General features: G+C 37.5%; 2 protein-coding genes across 5 annotated transcripts in view; both read right to left on the bottom strand.

Annotated features, from left to right (window-relative positions):
- slc4a10a (solute carrier family 4 member 10a) overlaps positions 1 to 15,766 on the bottom strand; it is a 58,538-nt gene extending 42,772 nt beyond the window's left edge. For 3 of the 4 annotated variants that reach the window (XM_081358180.1, XM_081358181.1, XM_081358182.1), the window contains exons 1-2: positions 15,525 to 15,764; positions 2,364 to 2,390 (exon numbers count right to left, since the gene is read on the bottom strand). In XM_081358180.1, coding sequence (XP_081214306.1) covers positions 2,364 to 2,390; positions 15,525 to 15,572 — 75 coding nt within the window. In that variant the 5' untranslated portion in view covers positions 15,573 to 15,764. Of the gene's footprint in view, positions 1 to 2,363; positions 2,391 to 15,524 lie in introns of all 4 variants that reach the window. The other variant, XM_081358179.1, reaches the window with a different exon arrangement.
- A 2,990-nt stretch (positions 15,767 to 18,756) lies between these two features.
- Positions 18,757 to 25,223, bottom strand: tbr1a (T-box brain transcription factor 1a; the record flags this gene model as incomplete). The annotated part of the gene is made up of 6 exons (XM_081357670.1): positions 18,757 to 19,540; positions 22,677 to 22,738; positions 22,842 to 23,000; positions 23,813 to 23,934; positions 24,234 to 24,388; positions 24,682 to 25,223. 6 exons carry the CDS (start codon positions 25,221 to 25,223, stop codon positions 18,757 to 18,759), a joined length of 1,824 nt encoding a protein of 607 aa, XP_081213796.1.
- Between the last annotated feature and the right edge of the window lie 280 nt (positions 25,224 to 25,503).

Genomic DNA, 25,503 nt, shown 5'->3' with positions numbered 1-25,503 from the left:
GTGTAATTAACTGAATTTCGATTTTGATTTTGGCTCCCAACGATCGTCAAAATAGTACAATCGAGTAAAAATGATTATTTTGCCATGTTCTGTTTTGCAAGAACACTCTTATTTTGTCTTGTGTTCTGAATGACAAGCGCATGCACACATCCGCCCCTGCCGAAGCCATAAACTCTCTCAGCTTGAATGTTTAAACTGATAAGACTTAAAAAGAAGTGAAAATGATCATCTTTAGTTACAATGCAATGCTGGCCCGATTGTGCAAGTGACAATTCCGTCATGTCCAAGGGTGTAGTTTCGACACTTGCCTTGTCCAACCCATTTTGAGAGACAGAGAGAGAGAAGACGCAGCACCGCTGAACACTCACGCAGTTTGTGAAATTGCGTCTTGGAGAAAGTTTTTAAATGATTGATTTGATTTTATAATCTGTGTGGATTAATTTAGGATACTCATACAATGTACTTGCTAAAGTGAATCAATGTTTGCGGGGGAATTTCCCGCATTATAAATGGTAGACCTGTGGGAATTATTAAAATACTTATTGAAGTAGGCTATTATCTGTTATATTATTTTAATAGTTCAAAAAGTACAATAAATGTTCAAATTTTGATTTTTTTTAAATTGTTGAAAGGTGTCTTTTTAATAAATGCAACACGTTCCCAAAGTCATGGGAAATAATCATGTTACATAATCGTGATTTCAATACTGACCAAAATAATCGTGATTATGATTTTTTTCGAGCAGCCCTAGCCTACATCAGGAGCCAATGCCATTTTCACAAAACATTTTATCTTACCATTAAGAGTTCTCCTAAATAGCAGTAAAAGTTATTAGTTAAGAGTTTTCTCTTAAAAATCAATTCACAAAGCTGTTGAGACCATAGGGAATACAATATGGTGGCACGGTGGCTTCAGTTTTAATGACGTCATGATCAATCCAGTCATTTAGATCAGTGGTTGGACCCCCTTTTTTTTGACCAGCAACAATAATTAGGTAGGCTGTGGCATTAAAACAATGCTCAATTGGTACTAAGGGGCCCAAAGTGTGTGAAGAAAATATTACACACCATTACACCTGAACCACTGATACAAGGCAGGATGGGTCCATGTTTTCATGTTGTTTACGCCAAATTCTGACCCTACCATCTAAATGTCGCAGCAGAAATTGAGACTCATCAGACCAGGGAATGATTTTCCAGTCTTCTATTGTCTAATTTTGGTGAGTCCATGTGAATTGTAGCCTCAGTTTCTTATTCTTAGCTGTCAAGAGTGGCACCTGGTGTGGTCTTCTGCAAATGTAGCCCATCTGCTTCAAGGTTTAACATGTTGTGTATTCAGAGATGATCTTCTGCATTACTCAGTTGTAACGAGAGGTTATTTGAGTTAGCCTACTATTGTCTTTCTATCAGCTCAAACCAATCTGGTCATTCTCCTCTGACATCAAAAAGGCCCTTTTGCCCACAGAACTGGCGCACACTGGAGATTTTTTCTTTTTCAGACCATTCTCTGTAAAGCCACGTTCAAAGCCATTTAAATCACCTTTCCTTCCCATTCTGGTGCTCAATTTGAACTTCAGCAGATTGTCTTGACCATGTCTACATGCCTAAATACATTGAGTTGCTACAATGTGATATTTGCATTAAATTTGTTATGCCTTTAACAATTAAAAAAATATATTATTAATAGCATTAGTAATAGTTTACACTTTCTTGTGAATCGGCATTTCCAGGAAAACCTCTCAGACACAGCATTTGACAAACCAACACTTGGATGATGACATTCCCACGAGCTCTGTGGGCTTTTAAGCAGGGTGTGTTTGGTTATTAGAGTGATGAATCGTGCATGCAGTCCTTTAAATCTCTGGTTATAGAGACGTGTAGCATGCTGAGGTTCCCCACAGGTCTCAGAGCTCTATGTCCTCTAGAGCCGCATGTTTCCCCCGGTCACGCCGTCTGCTCACACTGGCTCTTCACCAGCTCACTATACGACCAAAATTACAAGCTGTCCCCTCTCTCTCTTTAGACTCACAGCTACTCTAGACTAAACAAAGATTGGTGCCTAAAACATCTCAATATCTATTCAACTGTACCGGTGACCAAAAGCTTGTGGATGGAGATTTGAATTAACAGTAAGTGACAAGCTTTACTGCATGTCTACAAATATCCAGTCAAGCGGTGTCACTCTCACATGGAGACATTAAAAATTGACTGACAATCAGTCACAACGAATCGCATCATTTGAATGCATGAAGAAGAGAAGACACTCGCTCACTCTCGCAAACAAACCAGTAATTAATTCCAAAGTCCACTGCATTGTGCATGCTGTGAAAAGCATAACATAGGAAATAAAGAACTAGGACTCACCCCGTTATCACTAGCAGGACTTTGAACCTGCAGAGGAACAGAAAGGAAAAAATCACACACCATCACTGAGTTTTACACAATACACATCATTACAGTCAGAAAGATCTCAGACTTTTACAACCTACCTGCAATGTTAATGCATTAAACATTACAACAACAAAAAAACGGTCCAAAATAAAATAGTTTAAAACAAGTTAATAGAAATGTTACCTTTGTGTTCATGGTGGTTTCATGTGGTTTTGAAAAACCTTTCAACCATTTTCAAGAGAGGTTGACATTCGACTCTAAAAATGTCGTGTGGTGTAACCATCAAGTAAAAGTAATAGTGTATTTTTCGTACACCTTATATACATGTGAGTGTACACATTTTAAGCATAATATCATGTTTCTAGATAAAAAAGTATTTTGATAAATATCATAATTTATTATAGGGGGGGTGAAATGCTCATTTTCACTCAATCTCCTGTTAATCTTGAGTACCTATAGCAGGGGTGGGCAAACTTTTTGGCTCAAGGGCCACACTGGGTTTTAAAAATTTGACAGAGGGCCGGCCCAGTAGCAGATTATGAAGCACGATCTCATGAAAGTGCGTATCTATACCACAAATTTTATTTCTCGTGCCATTTATATGCCAAAAATGTTTTTTTTTGTTTTTTTTCATGCATGCTACACACTGTAAACCCCTTGGTTAGGATTAGGGGTGTGGAGTGCGTGCCTATTACACGCCATAAAGTGAATATCATATGCACGCGAAAACATATTATGCACTACAAATACAATTCGTGGTATTCGCACTTTCATAAGATCGGGCTGAGCAAACAGACAACGTTGTGGCAATGTCTGTGCGAAATTCAACAACTGAGAGACGACATTCTGACAATAAATTTTTTTATGCTAGATATCCCCCATTTAGCATGTTATGTTTTGATGTTAATTTTTAAAGATGTTAGATAATTATAGCCTATACTTTTTAAATATTGTTTATCCTTATTATTATTTAATGGCCTAACAGTAAATTAGAAACAAAACATCTGCAAGTGTACACTTAGAAGAGTAAAAATTACAGGTTACGTTAATTCAACTTTATTAAAACTGAATGGCAATTTGCACTTCCAAAAGTCATACATTTGTGGAAATAAACGAATATACAAATTTATTTTAAGAATAATAAAATAAAACATAAAAGGCAAAGGGAGCCTTTTTTTCGACGCCTTTTAAAACATAAAAGGCGTCGAATGCGCATGCGTCGCGTCTGAACGCGTTGTTGTCTTTGGAGCTCTATCGATTTGATTTATAATTCTTGATTTTACTCTTTAAACTTACTTACAACAAACATTTTCTACTTTTCCTCACTGAGAAGCACTACTGCTCAAACCTCATAGTTACAACGCGGACTGTTGAGCAGACGTGTCTCAAGCCTGTTAGTGATTCTACGCTGGATACTCTTATAGGTTACTCCCGGGGATCACGGCTGAACGCGTCTTCTCAACACTCACTTACAAACATTTTTCACCTATCGTGCGTCTACTCTACACCCGTACCACTTAAAAGACGGATTATATCTAAGACGCTTGTCAGAAATTAGTATTAATTGATAGCATCACTGGTAGTGTCGTTGCTAACTTACTGTCCATCTGTTAAAATGGCGAATATATCAGATGCAAGTAGTCTACCTTTTGGTGCAGGTGAGGACACATTTGAGCTGCACGCGGTACAGTCTGAGCTGGAAGCTGTTGAGAAACAGATCCACGACCTTTTAGTGAGACAGGCCGAGCTGAGAGACCGGCGTTTGGCTCTTGAAACATCACGCGCTGATGCTCACAAATCAGAGATTTATGTTACTAACCCGCTGACTCCGACCTCGTCTACTCCGTGCGTTACTCGGCATCGGTCCCGAGCGCCAAGGTCGCGATCAGCCATGGTCTCGTTCACTCCGGCTCCAACACGCCACCACGAAGCCTGGATATTTCCGCAGTGGAAGACGCGAGTCAGGTCTAGACCAAGACCCTCTCCGACCCTCCCGGTTTTCGAGTTATCCACACAAAACCGCTTCTCCCCTCTTCGCGAAACAGAACGCGATGCTGTGATCATCGGTGATTCCATTGTTCGGCACGTCCATGCTACATCAGGTAAAAATAAGGTGCACAGTCACTGCTTTCCTGGTGCTCGTGTTTCTGAAATCGCTGCTCGCGTTCCCGAGATTCTGAACGATAACGAGCGCGTCGGAACTTTGGTATTGCACGCGGGAGTGAACGACATCAGGCTGCGCCAGACGGAAGTTCTGAAGAAAGACTTCAGGAATCTGATCGATACGGTACGCAGCACATCGCCTGATATAACGATCATTGTGTCAGGACCGCTTCCCACGTACCGTCTAGGACATGACAAGTTTAGTAGATTATTCGCGCTAAATGAATGGTTAACGTCATGGTGCAATGAGCAGAAACTGCTCTTTGTAAATAATTGGAATCTGTTTTGGGAGCGTCCTAGGCTTTACCGTGCTGATGGCTTACACCCAAACAGATTCGGATCGGATCTACTGTCAGATAACATCTGCAAAATGTTAAATACCTTTTGACTAGTAACCAAAAGTCCAAATCATAGTCTCTGCTGCACCAAATTAACTGATATAAATACTAGTGTAGAACATTGCATAGAAACTGTGTCTATTCCTCGTTTAGTGCGATCAAATAATAAATCTACTGCAGGATCTAGGAAAAATCTAATTGTTATTAAAACAGAAAATGTTGCTATTAGTAAACAAAAACAATTTCTAAAGCTAGGTCTTTTAAACATTAGATCACTCACACCTAAGGCAGTTATTGTAAATGAAATAGTCACAGATAATAGCAGTACTTTGCCTTACTGAAACCTGGCTTAAACCAAATGATTATTTCGGTCTAAATGAGTCTACTCCATCAGGATACTCCTATAAGCACGAGCCCCGTCTGATTGGTCGTGGCGGCGGTATTGCAACTATCTATAGAGATATTCTCAATGTTACTCAGAAAACGGGTTATAAGTTTATTTCATTTGAAGTACTTGTACTAAATGTTACGCTCTTAGATGATAGAAAAACATCCCTATTATCTTTAGCCTTGGCTACCGTATATAGACCACCAGGGCCTTACGCTGATTTCCTAAAAGAATTTGCAAATTTTCTCTCAGATCTATTGGTCAATGTCGATAAAATATTAATTGTTGGAGATTTTAACATACACGTAGATAATCAAAATGATACGTTAGGGGCTGCGTTTATAGACTTATTAAACTCCTTTGGGGTTAAGCAAAACGTTACCGGACCAACTCATCGTTTTAATCATACACTCGATTTAATTATATCACATGGAACCGATCCAACCGATATAGATATCATTCCGCAAAGTGATGATGTAACTGACCATTACATGGTAACTTGCATATTACGTACCCCGGTAATATATCATGCTGCGCCGCGTTATCGATTAGGCAGAACAATCCTTCCATCCACCATAGATAATTTTTCAAATTGCTTATCGGATCTGTCTCAGCTGCTGCCTGAACCTAAACAAACAGATGAACTAGACGAACTAACCAGCACTATGAGCACCGTTCTCTCTGGAAAATGGGATATTGTTGCACCTATGAGACTAAAAAAGGTCAGAGAGAAAATTAAAGCACCATGGTACAACAATACTACTCGTGTTCTAAAGAGAGAAACCCGTAATTTAGAGCGTAAATGGAAACAAACTAATTTAGAGGTTTTTAGAATCGCTTGGAAAGACAGTACGTCACGCTATAAAAAGGCCCTAAAAGCGGCCAGGGCTGAGCATCTCCGCAAACTAATAGAAAATAACCAAAACAATCCTAGGTTCTTATTTAACACCGTGGCTAGACTAACAAATAAACAAGCGTCACTTGGACAAAATATTCCGTTACAGTTTAGTAGTAATGATTTCATGAATTTTTTCACTGAGAAAATAGAAAACATCAGATCCACAATTGTAAACGTTCAATCTTCAATCGCGCCTTATAATTCAGCCTCGATTATCACCCCGCAAGAACAATTACAGTGCTTTACAACTATAGAACAAAAAGAGTTAAATAAATTTATCATTTCCTCTAAAACAACAACATGTTTATTAGATCCCATACCAACTAAACTATTGAAAGAAGTGTTACCTATAGTGGAAGAGCCTCTCCTCAATATTATTAACTCGTCTTTATCTTTAGTTCATGTTCCAAGAACATTTAAATTGGCAGTTATAAAACCTCTCATTAAGAAACCACAATTAGACCCAAATAACCTAGCAAATTATAGACCCATTTCAAATCTTCCTTTTATGTCCAAAATATTAGAAAAAGTTGTGTCTGCCCAACTGGGCTCTTTCTTGCAAGAAAATGACACCTATGAAAAGTTTCAGTCTGGGTTCAGGCCGCATCATAGCACTGAAACTGCGCTCGTTAAAATCACAAATGATTTACTCTTAGCTTCTGACCAAGGCTGTATCTCAATACTAGTTTTACTTGATCTTAGTGCTGCGTTCGATACTATAGATCACACAATACTCTTAGATCGGCTACAAAACTATACCGGTGTTCAAGGACAAGCATTAAGCTGGTTCAGATCATACCTATCTGACCGCTACCATTTTGTCTATTTAAACGGAGAAAAATCGATCATAACTCCAGTAAACTATGGAGTGCCGCAAGGATCTGTGTTAGGCCCTCTATTATTCTCAATATATATGCTGCCACTTGGAAATATTATAAGGAAACATGGAATTAGTTTCCATTGTTATGCTGATGACACTCAACTATATATTTCATCACGGCCGGATGAAAACGCTAAATTATCCAAATTGACAGAGTGTGTTAAAGATATAAAAGATTGGATGACGCACAATTTTCTTTTATTAAATCCAGATAAGACAGAGGTAATACTTATCGGTTCAAAAAACCGCCCACAAAACCTCTTACAATACAACTTTAACATAGTAGGGTGTCCTGTTACTTTATCCTCTACAGTAAAAGACCTGGGTGTTATATTAGATTGTAACTTGTCTTTTGAAAATCATATTTCATATGTTACAAAAACAGCATTTTTTCACCTTAGAAATATTGCTAAATTACGTAACATGCTATCTGTTTCTGATGCAGAAAAGCTAGTTCATGCATTCATGACCTCGAGACTAGATTACTGTAATGCTTTATTAGCTGGTTGTCCTGCATCCTCAATAAACAAGCTACAGTTAGTCCAAAATGCCGCCGCTAGAGTTCTTACTAGATCAAGAAAGTTTGACCATATAACACCAATTTTATCATCACTACATTGGTTACCTATAAAGTTCCGTATTAATTACAAGGTATTGCTACTGACTTATAAAGCCCTAAACGGCTTAGCTCCAGTTTATTTAACGGATCTTCTATCGCCCTATAATCCATCGCGCTCTTTAAGATCACTAAATTCGAGGCTTCTGGTCATACCTAGGATATCCAGATCCACCAAAGGAGGGAGAGCATTTTCACATTTAGCACCAAAACTCTGGAATAGCCTTCCTGATACTGTTCGTTGCTCAGATTCGCTCTCCCAGTTTAAAACTAGATTAAAGACGCATCTCTTCAGCCAGGCATTCATATAATATTTTAATAAACGCCAGAGGAGAACTGGCCCCCGACTGAGCCTGGGTTCTCCCAAGGTTTTTTTTTCTCCATTAGGTCACCTAATGAAGTTTTTCGGTTCCTTGCCACTGTTGCCTTTGGCTTGCTCAGTTGGGGATGCTTAAATTGATTAATCGATTCACCAGTGCTATTGATCTGCATTACCAAACGTGGATGTTTTACACCAGAAACAAACACTGATGTACTATTTTATTTAATACTGTGAAGCTGCTTTGATACAATCTGTATTGTGAAAAGCGCTATATAAATAAAGTTGACTTGACTTGACTTGACTTGGAGATCAGAACATTTAATGAAAAAAAAAAAACGGGTTCTGCACATGGCAGACAGGGGAGCGTAGTCAAAAGCCGGACGATAAAGGTCGGTAAACGGAATCGGGCAGGATACATCCACAAATCCAGAGGAGCAAAGAAACTAAATAGCAGACAAATCAAAGGAAAAACTAAGGTGTGCAAGCGGTTACCAAACATTTTTTTTCTCACTGATTTTCCAAAAAAGGAAAAAACATTAACGTGCAACAAGTCTATGCGCTTAAAGTGTAAGTTGCAGGTTAAATTTTTCACGAAGATAATGCAATGTGTTTATTAAACATAAAGATAAGAACTGCCCACCATTGTTTTTTATACCAAAATGCTGATATAATATGAAAAGTTGGCACTTTTAACAGTGGTTTTAACCGCTCCCGCTCCCTTCCACTAGATGGGGCGTGACGTCACAAGAGGAACTCACTAGAAGAGTTACCGTACGCTAGCAGCTATAGATGCCTTACATAACTGCAGAAAAGTTGGTTGTATGTTTTATTTGATTAAAAAATTATGGATAAAATAACTCCATTGTAAACATGCTCGTGTGTGCTGACTTCAAGGGGACCGTGATCATGCCTGAAATGAGAATAAGCTATTCGCTAAACAAACGGGTTCAGGCACGTCAGATCAGCCGGTCGCGGGTCGAGCTGTTCCACTAAACAAACCGCGTTCACCTCACGGCAGCACACACTCTCCACTGCTGATAGCCCACACACACACACAGTGATGGGGACATCGATCTCTCTTTTTCTTTCTGACAATAAACATCGCTAATAAATCGTGAGAAATTGATAACGCGTGGATTGAGGAAGGGTATTACATGACGTTTGAGGCGGCGATGAGACAAGCGATTGCGCCTGACGTGCATCTCTAACGTGCAGCTCTGATTTGGACTGACTTACTGTAAGTAAATATTGTCTTCAGTCGTTGTCCCTCCTTGCTATTCTACATGACGGCAATATTTTGAAAAGACTTGCTTGTTCTGTTATATTATCCGGGTTAAGTTTGCACCTGGTTGCACTAGCTCTAACGTAGCTAACGTTACTCACCGGGACACCTGGCTAACCCTCCACTCATTCTCCTCACACCAAGCATTAATAACCATGGCTCCCCTCTCTCACGCCTGACCGGTTAAAAATTGTAGGGCTGTGGTCCATAAAGAATTTGATGGTTTCCCACATCCTCAGTCGTTCTCCAAATAGCCATAATACAGTAGGAATCTAGCAGAGTATGGGTTGCGAGTTCCTCTTGTGACGTCATCACCAGTTACTGAAAAAACACGCTACCTTTGAAGAAACCCCAATAAATGTTATTTTAACGCATTTTAAGACAGAAATAATTAAATATATACATATAGAGCACTTTAATTTACACAGCTGTCTGTTTGGTTTCCATGGTGACGCGTCATTGCTTGTTACGTGACACACCGCAGCCACAACAGCGCTGAATGAATGATGATCTGCTTTTATGTCATTTTTCCTTTTTTACATTTGTTAGCTATGGCATGCAATATCTGATATTCCGATTGTCAAATATATGCAACGCAATATATATATATATATATATATATATATATATATATATATATATAACGCAAAGTATTGCAAGAAAAAAAGGCAAAATTAATGCGATCTTAAGACAATTTTTTTAAATACTCGGCGGGCCGGATTAAACAGCCTAACGGGCCGCATGTGGCCCGCGGGCCGTAGTTTGCCCACCCCTGACCTATAGAGTAGTATTGCATCCTTCATATCTCCAAAAAGTCTTTTAGTTTTATTATATTTATAAGAGAAAATAGGCTGTACCGAGTCTTTCAGGAAAAAAACGAGCGTCTGGAGGCGGGCCGTGTGGGCGAAGCCAGAGCCATAGAGAGAATCCGTCGATCTGGGCTTTGTTTATAAAACATTCATCGTCGAAATGCAGGGAACAAACAGTCTACACAACTCGTTTCTGCATCCACTGTTCCCAACGCTGGGTTCTTTGGTAAGCTTTCCCTCACCAAAAACACTTTGGAGACACTATGCAGCGCTGCCGATGATTTCCTGTTGAAGCGCGTTGAGGTGCGCGGTTGCGCTTTTCCGGGAGAAATGCTCATATAAGGAGTTCCACTCTGGTCTACGTCATTAGATCCACGGTCAAAAAAAAACCCAGCCGAAACTTGTACCAACCCGGAAGTAAGATTTTCGGCACAGAAATTCTCCGTTATTCATCCAAAATATTTTTTAAAAACTTTGGCCATATTAAGCATGAGAATCCATCTCTTTAACACTGTAAACAACTCTGAATACATGAAACACCATTGTACCCCCCCTTTAATTCATAAATTCAATTCAAAGTTTTTGGGGGGTCACACCACATGACATTTTACAATATGAACTAACCTTGCTTTGGTGAATTATCTGATATTTTAAGAGACATCTTGACCTTGACACAGTCAAGAGGTTGCTCTCCATGATATCACCGGTGCTTATTTCCACCAAGTAAAAAATAACCTGCCTTGTTGCCAGAGGCTGTTTACACTAACTCCACCCTCCATTGTCTGATTGAGCTGGAAAAGAAATTCTAAAGAATTCCTGATAACAACAGGAGAAGTGGTGTGGAGAGCAAGGCGGCTGGCGTTAGCTTGTGACATGACCGACCTGATTTTGAATCCGACTTTTACCGATCTCACCCTTTGTCACGATCACCAGCTGGAGTGCCCTTGATACCCACCAGAGGGCACTCCTCTCTAGTCAATTGCCATAAATGGGCATTTCCCAGAATTCACTGCCCAGACTTATCATCCCTGATTGTTGTCAGCTGTGTATCATTAACCTTGTTAACTCTGCCTATATAAGCCCGGTTTATTCAGTCATTCATTGCTAAGTCTTGTGTGTGTTACACTGCATTTCTGAGTGCTTCTTCTGGTTTATGTGTCATGGTCTTGATCATCTGCCTGTGCCTTGGATTATTGTTATTATCTGTTTGGTTTGCTCTGTGGTTTTGACCTTAAGCCTTTTATATGGATATGATTGTGGATTACCCATAAACCACTGCATTTGGATCCTCAACCTAGTGCTGGGCGGTTTGACCAAAAATCAACATCACGGTTTTTTTCTAAATTATACCGGTTTCACGGTTTTTACCGGTTTTTTTATTTTTTTTAAGCATGATGGGTGTTAACCACATTTTCTACTGAGTGAGAGAGGAAATACTGCAGTAGATTTACTTATAATGCCCTATTTTATTGTCATGCGTGAATATTATAGAAACAATCCACACTAATATTAATAATACAGCAGGTTTGCAAGGCTGTTTACAAAGAGGTGCCAGCAGGACGCGCTTTAGGAGCGGCAGAAACAGTGGTTTCCCCGGTAACGGCTGTACACAAAGCAGCAACGCTCATAAACACTGCTTTATCAGGAAAGATAAAGAAAGATTCAATCGTAATAACAAAGAAACTTTTCTAAAGACCGTCAGTTCACTTCAGATACGTTAATACAGTATAAAAACACGCGCGCCGCGAGAAAAAAAGACACTCTCACCCCCACACGTCTCGTGCCCATTCTAGTCAATGCTTGTGTTTCAGATCGAAGCTTCCCAGAAGCGGCTCTCCGCGCCGCTTCGCTAAATATAGGCGCCTAGTCTATTTTGACGCACGCGTGTGGAGGACGGAATAAAACCTTGTCGCAGCTGTAATGTGCCGCAGACGTGTGTTGTAAATGAGGGGTGAGACTGTCGCGCAGCGCCGCGTTCCGATTAAAGCGACATACACCGGTATTGCGGTATATTAAAAATTCATATCGTAACAAAAATAAACACCGGTATTCGGTATGAACCGGTAAACCGCCCAGCACTACCTCAACCCATATTTCAGTGGGAATAAAGTGCTTAATGGGTAAGGTTAGGGGCACAGTAGGTGTAGGGGAGAGCTTTAGGGACAAGGACAAGTAATGTCCCAATAAAGCAGCATCCATTTATGGTTTTAATAAAAAAAATAATCACATGAAGTCATGAACTGAATAATTTGTTATTTCAAACTGTTTTATAATATACCACAATACACTGAGGTGCAAATAAAATTTAGTTGCACTAAGATACTATTTACACTAAGTGAAAATAGCAGTATTTTCTTAATGATATGCAGTTTACAGTAAGTGCAAAATAGCGATGGATTCATTTCACACCACGTAAAATTAGCAGTATTTTCTTTGCAATGTTGATAGTAGTTAGATACTATTTACACAGCAGTATTTTAGTACATTATGAAACCGTATGCTATAACATATTGAGTGTCATTATTACATTGATTAAATAAATGCCGCCTTATTAGGACAGTAAAGCCCTCCCAACCATACCCGATAAACACTTTACTATTAAATAGGCTAACCGTTTGTCACTTTAATTCCACTTTTCACATAATTTATTGGAAATAAATGCCTTTCCAAACTGATATGCAATGGGAAAAGGGAGAAAACAAGTTTGGCAAAATGCGGATTCGATCACATCAAAAGTATCTGCAACGCACCTTACTCCCTACACCACTGCTTCTGAAAGGTCACAAGTGTTTTTTTGTACTTTTATCTGGCCCAACCAGACATTGGTGGGTGAAGTTGGTGTAAATAGCCTCTGCCAACAAGGCAAGAGTGTAAATAGACACTCCAAACATAGACATTCACAAAAAAACTCCCATTGTGATAAATAAATACATATAGTATGTAATTTCTGTGTTAAGGCTAAAGGAGAAAGAATTTTTCACTTTTCTTTGACCTGTTTAATCACACACACACACACACACACACACACACACACACACACACACACACACACACACACACACACACACACACACACACACACACACACACACACACACACACACACACACAGCAGCAGCATTCAGGGCACCAGCTGCAGCTAAGCGGACAGTGACTTCTGATGGTCTGAAAAGGCCCTCTGGGACACAGATCACTGGCATCAGTTCAGCTCACATTGAGAGCTACAGATAAATGTACCGGCCCAGTGGATTCAATCGGCGCACCAGAAACAATTCAACCGACCGCTGGATCTCTGCCAGTGACGTTGTGTTCAATCTGTCCCTCAGCTCAGCCAAAAGATCACGAAAAAACATATGTTTACTGTTTTATATTTATATTTGAGCAGCATTTTTAAGCCTTTCTATCCTGTACTTCTTGTTCAATTTTTCAACCTTTACGACATAAATATAGAAAAATTGCAAAAATTGATCATTTAGGCTAACTTAACTGGGGCAGTTAAGGATGCTTAATTGATCAAAAGAGACAGTAAAGACTTTTATAATTTTACAAAAGATTTGCATTTCAAATAAATGCTGTTCTTTTGAACTTCCTATTCAGCAGAGAATGGAAATGGAATGGAAACTTCCAGCACATTCTTCAACACTATGAATATCCTCTTGGTGTATTTCTGAAGGCAGATCTGCTTTTTGTCTTGCACTATGCTATACTGAAAGTCTGGTTTTCGGGTGCGTCTATTACATGGCTAAAGTTCAAATGAGTGTTCAGTGTCTGATAAAGCCTTGCTGCATATGCACAAACTGTACTTAAGGATTTTGTGAGTGTACACTGCTCTAAGCAACGTTTGGAATCCTTTGAAGCGTGCACGTAAGGGATTAGACAGGAATGCAAACCACAAGCAGAGTGTGTTTAGCTGTGAATATATTCTGAGGAGCCAAATGAGTGTGTGTCTTTGCTTGGGACTGCATGGATGGCAGAATCAATAAGACGTGGGCCAACTCTTCTCAACTCCAGCACCAAACTGTCACAGAGTAAGGAGCAGAGACCCTGGCAGTGACCCGTATTAAGATGGCTGCTGCTTCTTTGGGTTGATCAAATCTTTTTCATTTTTTTTTTTTTTTTTTTGCAGGGATAAAAAGCAATTACAGTAAGAGGCTGGAGAGCGCTGCTTGTTCTGGGGTCACTTAACCAACAGATTATGAAACACAGGCTTTGAATAGCCATGAAAAGCAATAGCCTATGCTGTGATTAATCCAGGTGTTTTGGCTATAAACCACATGGCCCACAATGTTCTGATTAGTGGTCAACCAATGTCGCACGCACTTTCTTCTGCTGAGCACAATATTTTGAAGACTTCAATATTTTGAAGAACATTTCAAGAACATGTTTTTGTCTGTACAATGAAAGTCAATGGGGTCCAAAATAATTGTACCTCGCTAACTTTCAGTGCCTTTGCTCCAGGCCTTTGTGCGCAGTTCCTGAACAAGTGCGCACCCACCCGAGTTACTTTCACATTCACAAATTAGAATTGCACCACAGTTCCAGTGCAACCGAGCTCCGACCACCTCCTACAGGTGGTCTCCATGTCAAAAAAAGCCATAAGAAGGTGGTTATGTGACACAAATGTCAAAATGTATTAGTTTACAACTCATGCACAATCTTAAAAGTGTTCAAAACACGTTTACCATAGTGATTGGTAAACTTAAGTCTTAATTAATCGATAATCTGCCAATATAATCATAATTTGTGTGAAAGGGAATAAAGAATGTTGGTGTTTTATTGCCACAAGTGTTCATTTCAGATGGAAACTGCAGTAAATTGTATCTACGCAGTTGGTGCGAGTTTTACACAAATGCAGGTGGCACGTTTTTCCAATGAGCCTAAGCTGGGACTATCTCTTTTATTTTTTCATATGGTCTCTCCAACCATAAATATGTACATATCCATGGCAATAAATGTAAATGAGGTGAACAGGTGGAGTCTCGTGTCAAACATGTGAAGGCCTAATCAAATTCAAGAGTAATGCAGGGGAAATTTGATTTATGCAACTCGTGAGAATGCTGAACACACACACACACACACACACACACACACACACACACACACACACATCTGCACCGCATAGCTATACGTCAATACACAATACTAAACGTGTGTAATTAAATGCATAATCCACGCTAGCAGGTGTGAACCTTAGACACCCAACAAACGCGCTGTCCATGTAACATGAGCCATTTTCCCAGTAAATGAGTCTGTATTAAAGGTGCCATGAATAATTAAAACACAATGTCTTCCAATGGTGGTGGGTGAATGATGCCCATAATGGGCTCTAACCCAATGCAACTCGAACCACCGAAACCTCTTTTCCGAAAAACGCAACAGCATCATGTCATTGTTCTTCCATTGACGGATCCCACATGAAAGATGAAACTGGTTCTTACCGCAGGAAGAAGCGGCTCCATCTGCGCTCCTTGATCTTTCACATCCATCCCTGATATTTTGGCTTAGCCTTGTCTTGTTCGTCCGTTGAGAATTTTCTCCAAAATACTGATAGGTTGGAGGAGAAAAAATGTCATGTATATTTGATGCGGTTTCGGTAGCGGTGTAGTGACCGTTGGTTTTTTTTCTTCACTCGCGCGCGTCCGTGGTGCGTGCGCTCCTTCAGCGTGTCATTTGCGCTCGCGTGACGCAGATGCTACCGGCAGCACGTGAGTTAACAGAAACCACCGGGACGCGATGGGTAAATGGATTAAACACTCCGGGGACAAACGGATACTTGAGGCTTAGGTTTACTACAGTGTGAGAATAATTTATATGACGCGCTGAGTTCAAAAAATGCGAACCTAAAGAAGAAGAAAAATAAAAAACGTGCCTCAACAACGAATTAAACTGGATTTTTCAGTAAGGTCAAAAACATTTGAATAACCTATAACTGCCGATTAGCCTATAAGAGTCAGACCTTGTAGAAATATCATAAAAATTTCAGTAATTTTCTAACGTTTAATTTAGTAACGTTTTTTGGTTAAAAGTGTGTAGGCTATTCTCTTGCAGGGTGCCGTTATTATTATTATTATGTGATTATTACCATAAAATAAATAATAAGCACAAAATGAACTATATATTGTTTCTAGGCAATAACAGTGGTAATGTCCAATAGCACACTGTGCCTTGAAATTGACTTTAAAATATAAATCCATCCTCCCTCTTCCAAACCAGAGGTGGACAAAGTGCACAGCTTCCTTACTTGAGTGAATGTAAAGTTACTACTGGTCAAATATTACTCTGTTAAGGGTAAAAGTTGTAAAGACATATTTTTTACTTTATAAAAGTACAGAATTTCTTGTTTTTAAAATTGCTTAAGTATCAAAAGTAAATGTCAATGGATTGTTTTATTATTGTTGCATTGTTGTATGTAATACCAGTACCTTATAGCCTACCTCTGAATGTATGCCTGCCTGCCTACCTCATATCAATATCACATTTATTTCTAGAACACAGTTCCAGTAGTTGGATTGAATGTGAGATTGTAAGTGCACTCAATAACGACCACAATGGTTTCGAACACCCAAATGGCTGTTCCCTCAAATAGTGCCCTATTTAAAGTTGTATGGCTTTTAGTATGAATGTGTTAGCCTTGCTGTTATCTATAAGCTAGTGTGCTCCAAAACAATGACAAAATTTCCATTTAGAAGACCAAACCCAACGCTGAAAATGAAAATCAGGTTGATGTCAGAATTGACATTAATCTCCAACGTCGGACAGAAGTTATGTGGTTGAAAATGAAAATCGGGTTGACGTCAACCCGACTTTCATTTCCAACCAAAATCCAACGTATGTTTAATGTCAAACCGACGTCGGGTTCTGACGTCAATCTGACGGGTTCAACCCTTTCATTTTCAACCAAAATCATTCCCTGACTGACAACTTTCTACCCAAGGACCTTGACAGAAATGTAGTGTAGTAAAAAGTACGATATTTGTCTTTCAAATGTAGTGAAGTTAAAGTAAAAAGTTTCCAGAAAAAAATTATAATCAAGTAAAGTACAGATACTCAAAAAGTATACTTAAGTACAGTAGCCTACTCAAGTAAATGTTACTGTCCACCTCTGCTCCAAACACACACACACACACACACACACACACACACACACACACACACACACACACACACACTATAGGCTAACTAACGTTTCAGCAAAATAGCCAGCAGTGGAATTGCATTTACAGCATGGACAATTAAAACAACATGATTTGGGGGGAAATGCATTTAAACAATTAAATGTAAAAATGAACAGTGAATTTATTCATACGTCTACCCATCCAACCCTTAAACTGAAGGAATGTTCATCCCTTCATAGATAAGAAAATGAATGTGCTCTATTTACAAACCCGCATATAGAATTGTACATAAAGCCTATCAATGGAATACAGTTGATCTGAAGTGCTTTACCGCGGGACTTCAACACCTATCAATAATCATTCAATCAATCTCTCCCATTAGACTTTGGCGCCACCTTGTGGGCGTTATATATAGGTTGCCACACGAATTATTTGAATAGTTGCAAGAACATTTTTGCATTATAAGGACGTTATTTATGCTACTACTCACCTTCATGGTTTTCGAGGTCCAGATTGTTATTTTTCTGTGGAACAAAAAAATGGATATATGCCTAATTATGCCTAAAACCCAGATAGCACAGGTAGGCCTATACATCTCTAAGATGTCTGCTAAAGAGCGCTTCATCTGGAAGATATCTGCTGTGCGCAAAAATCTAAACGTATCAGAAAAAGGTAGTTTTACATACATTCCAAATAAAATTCTAGTATTTAGACATATATGTGAGAAACAGTTAGGCCAGCAGAGTTGCTTTGTTTAGGTGGGTCTTGGTTATTCCTGGATTCAACAGCTGCTGAAAGAACTGCATTCTTCACTTGATCCCTTCACTGTAATGTACACTAAGAGAGTTTGTAACGGCATTTAGTGATAGATTCTTCTTCCGTGTTTAAGCCTTTTGCTTATGGTAGAATTAAACTCTTATTTCCTCCGGGTCAAGGACACATAAGCGATGTCCCAAAACCTGGTCAGCTGCTTACACAGCCCTCATTGACAGCGTTCGTTCGTGTATTCGCCGCTAGGTGTCAGTGTTGTGAAGTATTACACACTCACACCAACTTGCAATGTTGGAATGCAAATAATACATCACTAAATAAGAAACCGAATCTAAACTGTAATTTAAGTTGCAAAGATTTTTGGGGGGATTTAATATACTCAAACATCTGACAATTTATTAACATTATACATCAAACATTCTGACACCAGCAGAATGTCATGACTTCACATTAACATATTTTACAATACGAATCTAATCAATCTGTTTTGATAGATCACGATCATTAAATTCCCATATTAAACACTGTTTGTGATTTTAAGTTAATAACAATTTATCTAGATTCATTATATTGGGACTGTATGACACTCACATGACGGTCTATTCATTTATGTTTTTTCCTCTCTTTTTTCATATTAACACCACTGAAAACAAAAATACACCGAATACTCAGTTCAGACATGGTGCAGCAATGGTGTCATTAACATTAAAATAAATAAATATTGTATACATAATGTTATTTCTATACTAACAACATTTTAATTGCACACTCAGCCCAGGTAGGTTTACGTTTGAGTGCCAAAATGAAAAAAGTCAGATTCTTTAATCACATTTCTTTCCCTGTTCTGTAAGACCTGTATGTCTTTTGCAGTCTGAACATCTGAAACAAGAGTGATGGAGGAATTTCTCTGTTGCGCTTCTTCCAAAATCCTTAAATCACCGGAATCGACTGATTTAATGGAAGATTGAGTCTCGGGCCATGTTGAATCCGTGGCGTCTTTTCCTTCAAGCTCCTCGGAAACCTCCAGAGCACTTCTGTCTATTTCCAACAAATTTCCATCCTCGAGCATGTAATTCGCTTGTGTTGATCTTCCAAGAGTCGTATCTATGGCCCAACCAGGCAGATTTGAGGTGGTTTTACTGCTGTTCTCCAGCGAACCCCTTGAATCCCATCCAGTAGCGCTGGTGTAGTAATCCAAACTGTTACTAGTGGCACCAGTACTAGTAAAAGGCAGACCTTTGACCCCCGCTGTGGCGTAAGAGAGCAAAGCTGCTGTGTTGATATCAGTTTCGTATGACGGAGCGGCTGAAGACGACACAAACCAGCGCTGTCCGGAGTTGCTGCTCTCTTGGGTTTGGTCCGATAGGCTGTTAGTGAGCATGAGTGGTCGGTCAGTAGTGCCATGGTCAGGGTTAAGAGTTGTAAAACAGGATTTTGTGTAACTGTTGACTAACTGCTCCTGGAATAAAGCACTTGTCATTGCGTACCGTGATCCAAGCAGCAGCTGAGAGTGTGGAGAGTCGCCGGGTGTTGGGGTCAGTCGGTCAGCGTCGCAGCCACTGTAACTTCTGGAGAAAAAAACAGGAGGAAATTAGGTAATACTGTAAAAAAAAAAAAAAAAAAAACACATTTTTTTTTTTTTTTAAGTACAATCAACTTAGACGTTTATGTCATTTCAACTTAAATTATATTGAACTGACTTAAAAAAATAGTTGAATCTTGTATAACAAAGTTGATTTTTTTTTACTTATTTAGAGTTAGGGCAATGTAAAAACATATGTTGTCATAACTTATTGATCATATCATTTTTTACAGTGCACCCTTTTCCTACGCCCCATGATGCTTTGCGCAAATTATAAGAGTAATTATAATTAATAATAAAGAGTAATTATTATAATACTACTTTTGGGAAACTGTAAACAACCAGCAAAAGGTTGGCTCTGTGAACGCAATAATAAGCATTTTCAAAAGCACTTCCATCGAACATTAAAAGGAAATTTAAAAGTGTAAAAGCATTAACAAATTACAAACAGACCATGAATAACCCCAAAATCTCAATTACTTAGCAATCTTGCAGACTCACTGTAGTGTGTCTATATTATGTTACGTAATCAAAAATGTTCAATAACTGGTACATAGAGTACAAATATTTCAAAAGCGATTTCCGTCATTTTGATAGACAATAAATATTGAATATAGCTGCTTTAGAAACATACTGCACATTTGTGGTCTTGCCTTCCCGATTTAATTTACGATAAATCCCATTAATAATTCACTGGAATGCGATAAGAATCTCTCACTTTTCTCCCCAACTCCTCACGTCTCTTTCCAGGTTTGTTTTCACACATGCTTTAAAATGTAATCGTCTACCCATTTCACTTCTAATCCCTATTAACAGTGCGCTGTAAAAAAAAAATAATGTTTAAATTTAAGTACAATCAACTTGGCTGTTTAAGTAATTTAAACTTAAATGACATTAAACTGACTTAAACAAATAGTTGAATCTCGTATAACTTAAAAAATAATGTTTAAATTTAAGTACAATCAACTTGGCTGTTTAAGTCATTTAAACTTAAAATACATTAAACTGACTTAAAAAAATAGTTGAATCTCGTATAACTTAAAAAATAATGTTTAAATTTAAGTACAATCAACTTGGCTGTTTAAGTCATTTAAACTTAAATTACATTAAACTGACTTAATTAGTTGGATCTCGTATAACTTTAAAAAATAATGTTTAAATTTAAGTACAATCAACTTGGCTGTTTAAGTCATTTAAACTTAAATTACATTAAACTGACTTAAAAATTAGTTGAATCTCGTATAACTTAAAAAATAATGTTTAAATTTAAGTACAATCAACTTGGCTGTTTAAGTCATTTAAACTTAAATTACATTAAACTGACTTAAAAAAATAGTTGAATCTCGTATAACTTAAAAAATAATGTTTAAATTTAAGTACAATCAACTTGGCTGTTTAAGTCATTTAAACTTAAATACATTAAACTGACTTAAAAAAATAGTTGAATCTCGTATAACTTAAAAAATAATGTTTAAATTTAAGTACAATCAACTTGGCTGTTTAAGTCATTTAAACTTAAATACATTAAACTGACTTAAAAAAAATAGTTGAATCTCGTATAACTTAAAAAATAATGTTTAAATTTAAGTACAATCAACTTGGCTGTTTAAGTCATTTAAACTTAAATACATTAAACTGACTTAAAAAAATAGTTGAATCTCGTATAACTTAAAAAATAATGTTTAAATTTAAGTACAATCAACTTGGCTGTTTACGTCATTTAAACTTAAATACATTAAACTGACTTAAAAAAATAGTTGAATCTCGTATAACTTAAAAAATAATGTTTAAATTTAAGTACAATCAACTTGGCTGTTTAAGTCATTTAAACTTAAATACATTAAACTGACTTAAAAAAATAGTTGAATCTCGTATAACTTAAAAAATAATGTTTAAATTTAAGTACAATCAACTTGGCTGTTTAAGTCATTTAAACGTATATACATTAAACTGACTTTAAAAAATAGTTGAATCTCGTATAACTTAAAAATAATGTTTAAATTTAAGTACAATCAACTTGGCTGTTAAAGTCATTTAAACTTAAATTACATTAAACTGACTTAAAAAATTAGTTGAATCTTGTGTAACTTAAAAAATAATGTTTAAATTTAAGTACAATCAACTTGGCTGTTTAAGTCATTTAAACTTAAATTACATTAAACTGACTTAAAAAATTAGTTGAATCTCGTGTAACTTAAAAAATAATGTTTAAATTTAAGTACAATCAACTTGGCTGTTTAAGTCATTTAAACTTAAATTACATTAAACTGACTTAAAAAAATTGTTGAATCTCGTAAAACTTAAAAAATAATGTGTAAAATTTAAGTACAATCAACTTGGCTGTTTAAGTCATTTAAACTTAAATTACATTAAACTAACTTAAAAAAAATAGTTGAATCTCGTATAACTTAAAAAATTATTTTTAAAATGGCGTAACTTATTTTGATGAGTTGAAGTAATGTAAAAACATATGTTGTCATGACTTATTGAGCTTGTCATTTTTTATGTTGTCTTTTCTCATACGGTTACAGTGGAAAACAAAGGGGGGAAAGAAAATATTCTGTAGGAAAAGAATGCAGTGACTGAAAAGAGCTCTTACCATAGATATTCTTGTTATAAAATGTTAAAAAATACCAAGCGTTATTCTCAAGTCTTAAAATAGATCATGAAGGACATTTTACAGCTAATTCAGTCAAACTGACAGATGAGGAATATATATTGTAGCGCAACCTTATGATTTGAAATCATTTGTTTCCGTCTTTTTGAGTAGAATTATACTTCCCATAATCTAAATTAAAATGCGGTAGGATTGGAAAAAAGGTGAATAATAATAATGTCCATTACTGTTAATAGCATTGCTTCTGTATTTATTTAAATTTGGAATATATGTAACATGGACATTGTGATGTACAGTCCAAAATAAATGTTTTAGGATTTAATTACTATTAATATCATCAACAATAATAATAATATCATCATAATATTGTAATAAATTAAAATTATTTCAATGCATTTTTAAAAACATGTTAATTTCCGCAGTCAAGTCAAAATTAAAATTCAGATCCGAAAACCTGTAAGAGAATAAATTATCAATGCATTCATTTGCATGTAAATGGACTTACGAATCATAATTGTCCCGAAATCCTTTAGCAAATGGATTGTAATCAATTTTTAGTTGAGTTATCTGAGGAAATAAGGAAACATATTAATTAAATCAGTTCATATTCCTTTCTTTCTTTTATTTTTTTTTGTAGTTTAAATGAATGCCGTGAAAGACTAGTTCTTACATCTGTGTTCTGGTAAGCTGTGACGGCTCGAAATTGCGTCTCGGGAAAAGAAAATGTCTGTACTCGATCAGGATCACTTGTATCTTCATCTCCACTCTTGTTTATTTCAACCACATGCACCCTCGGCTGATACTTGTGAAGAGACTGTAGAACGATCATCTTGAAGGACAAAGAAAAAATACATATTTAAAAAAAAAAACTTCACAAGCTTCCCATAAAAATGAGGAATGCATATATAATTTCTTTGCTTGCTTGTTACTACACCATAAATGACAGATATAGCTTCATGTTTGTGCTATTACACAGTCTAACAAGGACATAAAGGTGTAATATGGTTTATGACATTTTAGCTCATAATAGTGTGATAATAATTAAGGGATAGTTCAACTACTACATGGGGGTGAGTAAATGATGACAACATTTTCATTTTTGGGTGAACTATCCATTCAAAAAGCGTTACTTTGTTTATTTTCACTATAGTTCACTTAAAAATGAAAATTCTGTCATAATTTACTCACCCTCATGTTTGTAAATATAAATATAATATACATTTCTTTGTTCTGCTGAACACAAAGGAAGATATTTTGAAATATATATTTTCAAAATATCTTCCTTTGTGTTCAGCAGAACAAAGACAGGATTGGAACAACTTGAGGGTGAGTAAATGATGACAGAAATTTCATTTTTGGGTGAACTGTCCCTTTAAGGTAACTTAAGATAGAAGTGAGACCGTCACAAACAATGTCATTTTGAAACAACATTGTTATCGTATAAAAAATAAAAAGTTGAGAAGATCATTTTTTTCATGTGCCAAATGAAATCAGTTGTCACGGGCTGCAGATGGCGATCGCTGACGAATGAAAACATATTCTGAATGGCAGTTATTGTTGATTATTGACTCACCCTATATATTTAGACTAAAACACTTATACTGGTTCATTTCATGAAGAGAAAATCACATAAGAAACCACCTGAGTGGAGTTGCTGGAAGCTCCCTTGTTGTTTGTCAGCTTCAGTTTTCCGAAAGAGATCTCCTGACGCATCCAGTGCGCGCCGGTGTTTGGAGAGTCCGGGTGCGTGTATACTTGGTTTCCTTTAAATAATAAATAAAAACATTTCATTCATCTGTTTGCTACTATTAAACTGAAGTAACAAACATTATTATCACAGTGTACTTAATATTTATATATTAATATCTGACTTTTTTTTTTAGAGTAGTTATAATTTGGTCTATGAGGTTATTACGCTTTGGAAAAAGGAAGGAACATCGTTGATAGCCCTCAAAAGTCCACTTTAAACAACTGTGACTCTTTTTATCTGCACGGTGCAAAGCTTGTTAATTTCCTCTCCAGTCGGTTGATAATTAGAGTTTACCCGTAACAGGGGGTTTACCGGTGACATTAGTGTCCGCTTTGCCACAGGGAACCCATTTTCCGCCCTGGAACCTCCAGTGGTTTGGATCCGCCAGAATCACATCCACAACAATATTATAGTGACACGTCGGGTCAAGACCAGAAACACTAAAACTAAGAAACGGAAACATCCGGCTGCAGAAAAAAAGCGAAACAACAAATTACTTTTCAAAAAGCATATAGGCTATTTAAATATTTTAAAATGTAAATAACTAAAATATAGCCTTTATTTTTATTTTTTACATCCTGAAATACCAGAAAACCTATCCGCCTGCAATAAAATGGACTGTAAAATGTTAAATAAATTTACAATAAGTTACCAATGTAATTAAAATAATTAAAAAATAAGATTTTCTTTCGATCTATTATAAGCTTTAAAAAAATTGCTAACCAATCAAATTAAAAGATAAATTAAAAATTAGACTTACCGTCCCTGTTTAGTAATGATCATTTCTGTTTGGTGTCTGTGGAATTTGAACCACAGCGCCCGGTTACACAGGTAAACCTGAGCTTTACCGGGCACCGGGTGGAAAGGATAGACTGCGGCGTTTGTGTAAGTTTGTCCGTACGGCTGTGAGTACGCGTAGCTCAACCCGTTGTACGGCCCGTTGCTGATGACCGGGTGAGTCATGTAGTGACTGGAGAGAGCCGGGAGCGCGGGTACATGCTGACCCGAATACGAGAACATTGCAGAAGACGATGCGAAATCTGTCCGCTCTTGACTTGATTCTGGTAAATTACACTCGTCCGCACCGTCACTATCATCCCGTGCCGCGGAGACGCAGTCCAAAACGTTTCGGGTGTTTCTCATCCCTGTGGAGAGTCTTTTAAAAGGTGGTTCGTTCTCCAGGGTGTCATCGGAGGAGGAGACGCGCGCGTCCCCCGCGGCGGTGATGTGCGTAAAATCATTGTCCACACTCACTGGTTTGTTGGCCAGTGCGGACGGTGAAGGGAGTTGTTGCAAGTGCATAACTCAAAAGTTCTCGGAGTTCAACCTGGGTTGAGAACTTCAGACCTCAGACTTAGACATGCTGCTTTAACTGGGTGTTCATGCCCTCTGCTGCACGTGCCAGTCTGTTAGAGAGTGTTCACACCGAGCTTAATATAGGAAAATGACGTCGCTCCGCATTTGATAGCAGCATAATGGGCTGGTATTTGCATTTAGATTGGCATTAAGCATACTTAAGCGGTTTCTTGGAGTAGATAACAGTGTATAAACTTTTCCAGCTACCTGACAGATCACCGTGTCC

Source organism: Scardinius erythrophthalmus, assembly GCF_964197995.2.
Source record: "Scardinius erythrophthalmus genome assembly, chromosome: 25".
Lineage (NCBI taxonomy): Eukaryota > Metazoa > Chordata > Actinopteri > Cypriniformes > Leuciscidae > Scardinius > Scardinius erythrophthalmus.
This window is presented reverse-complemented; position numbering and strand designations above follow the sequence as displayed.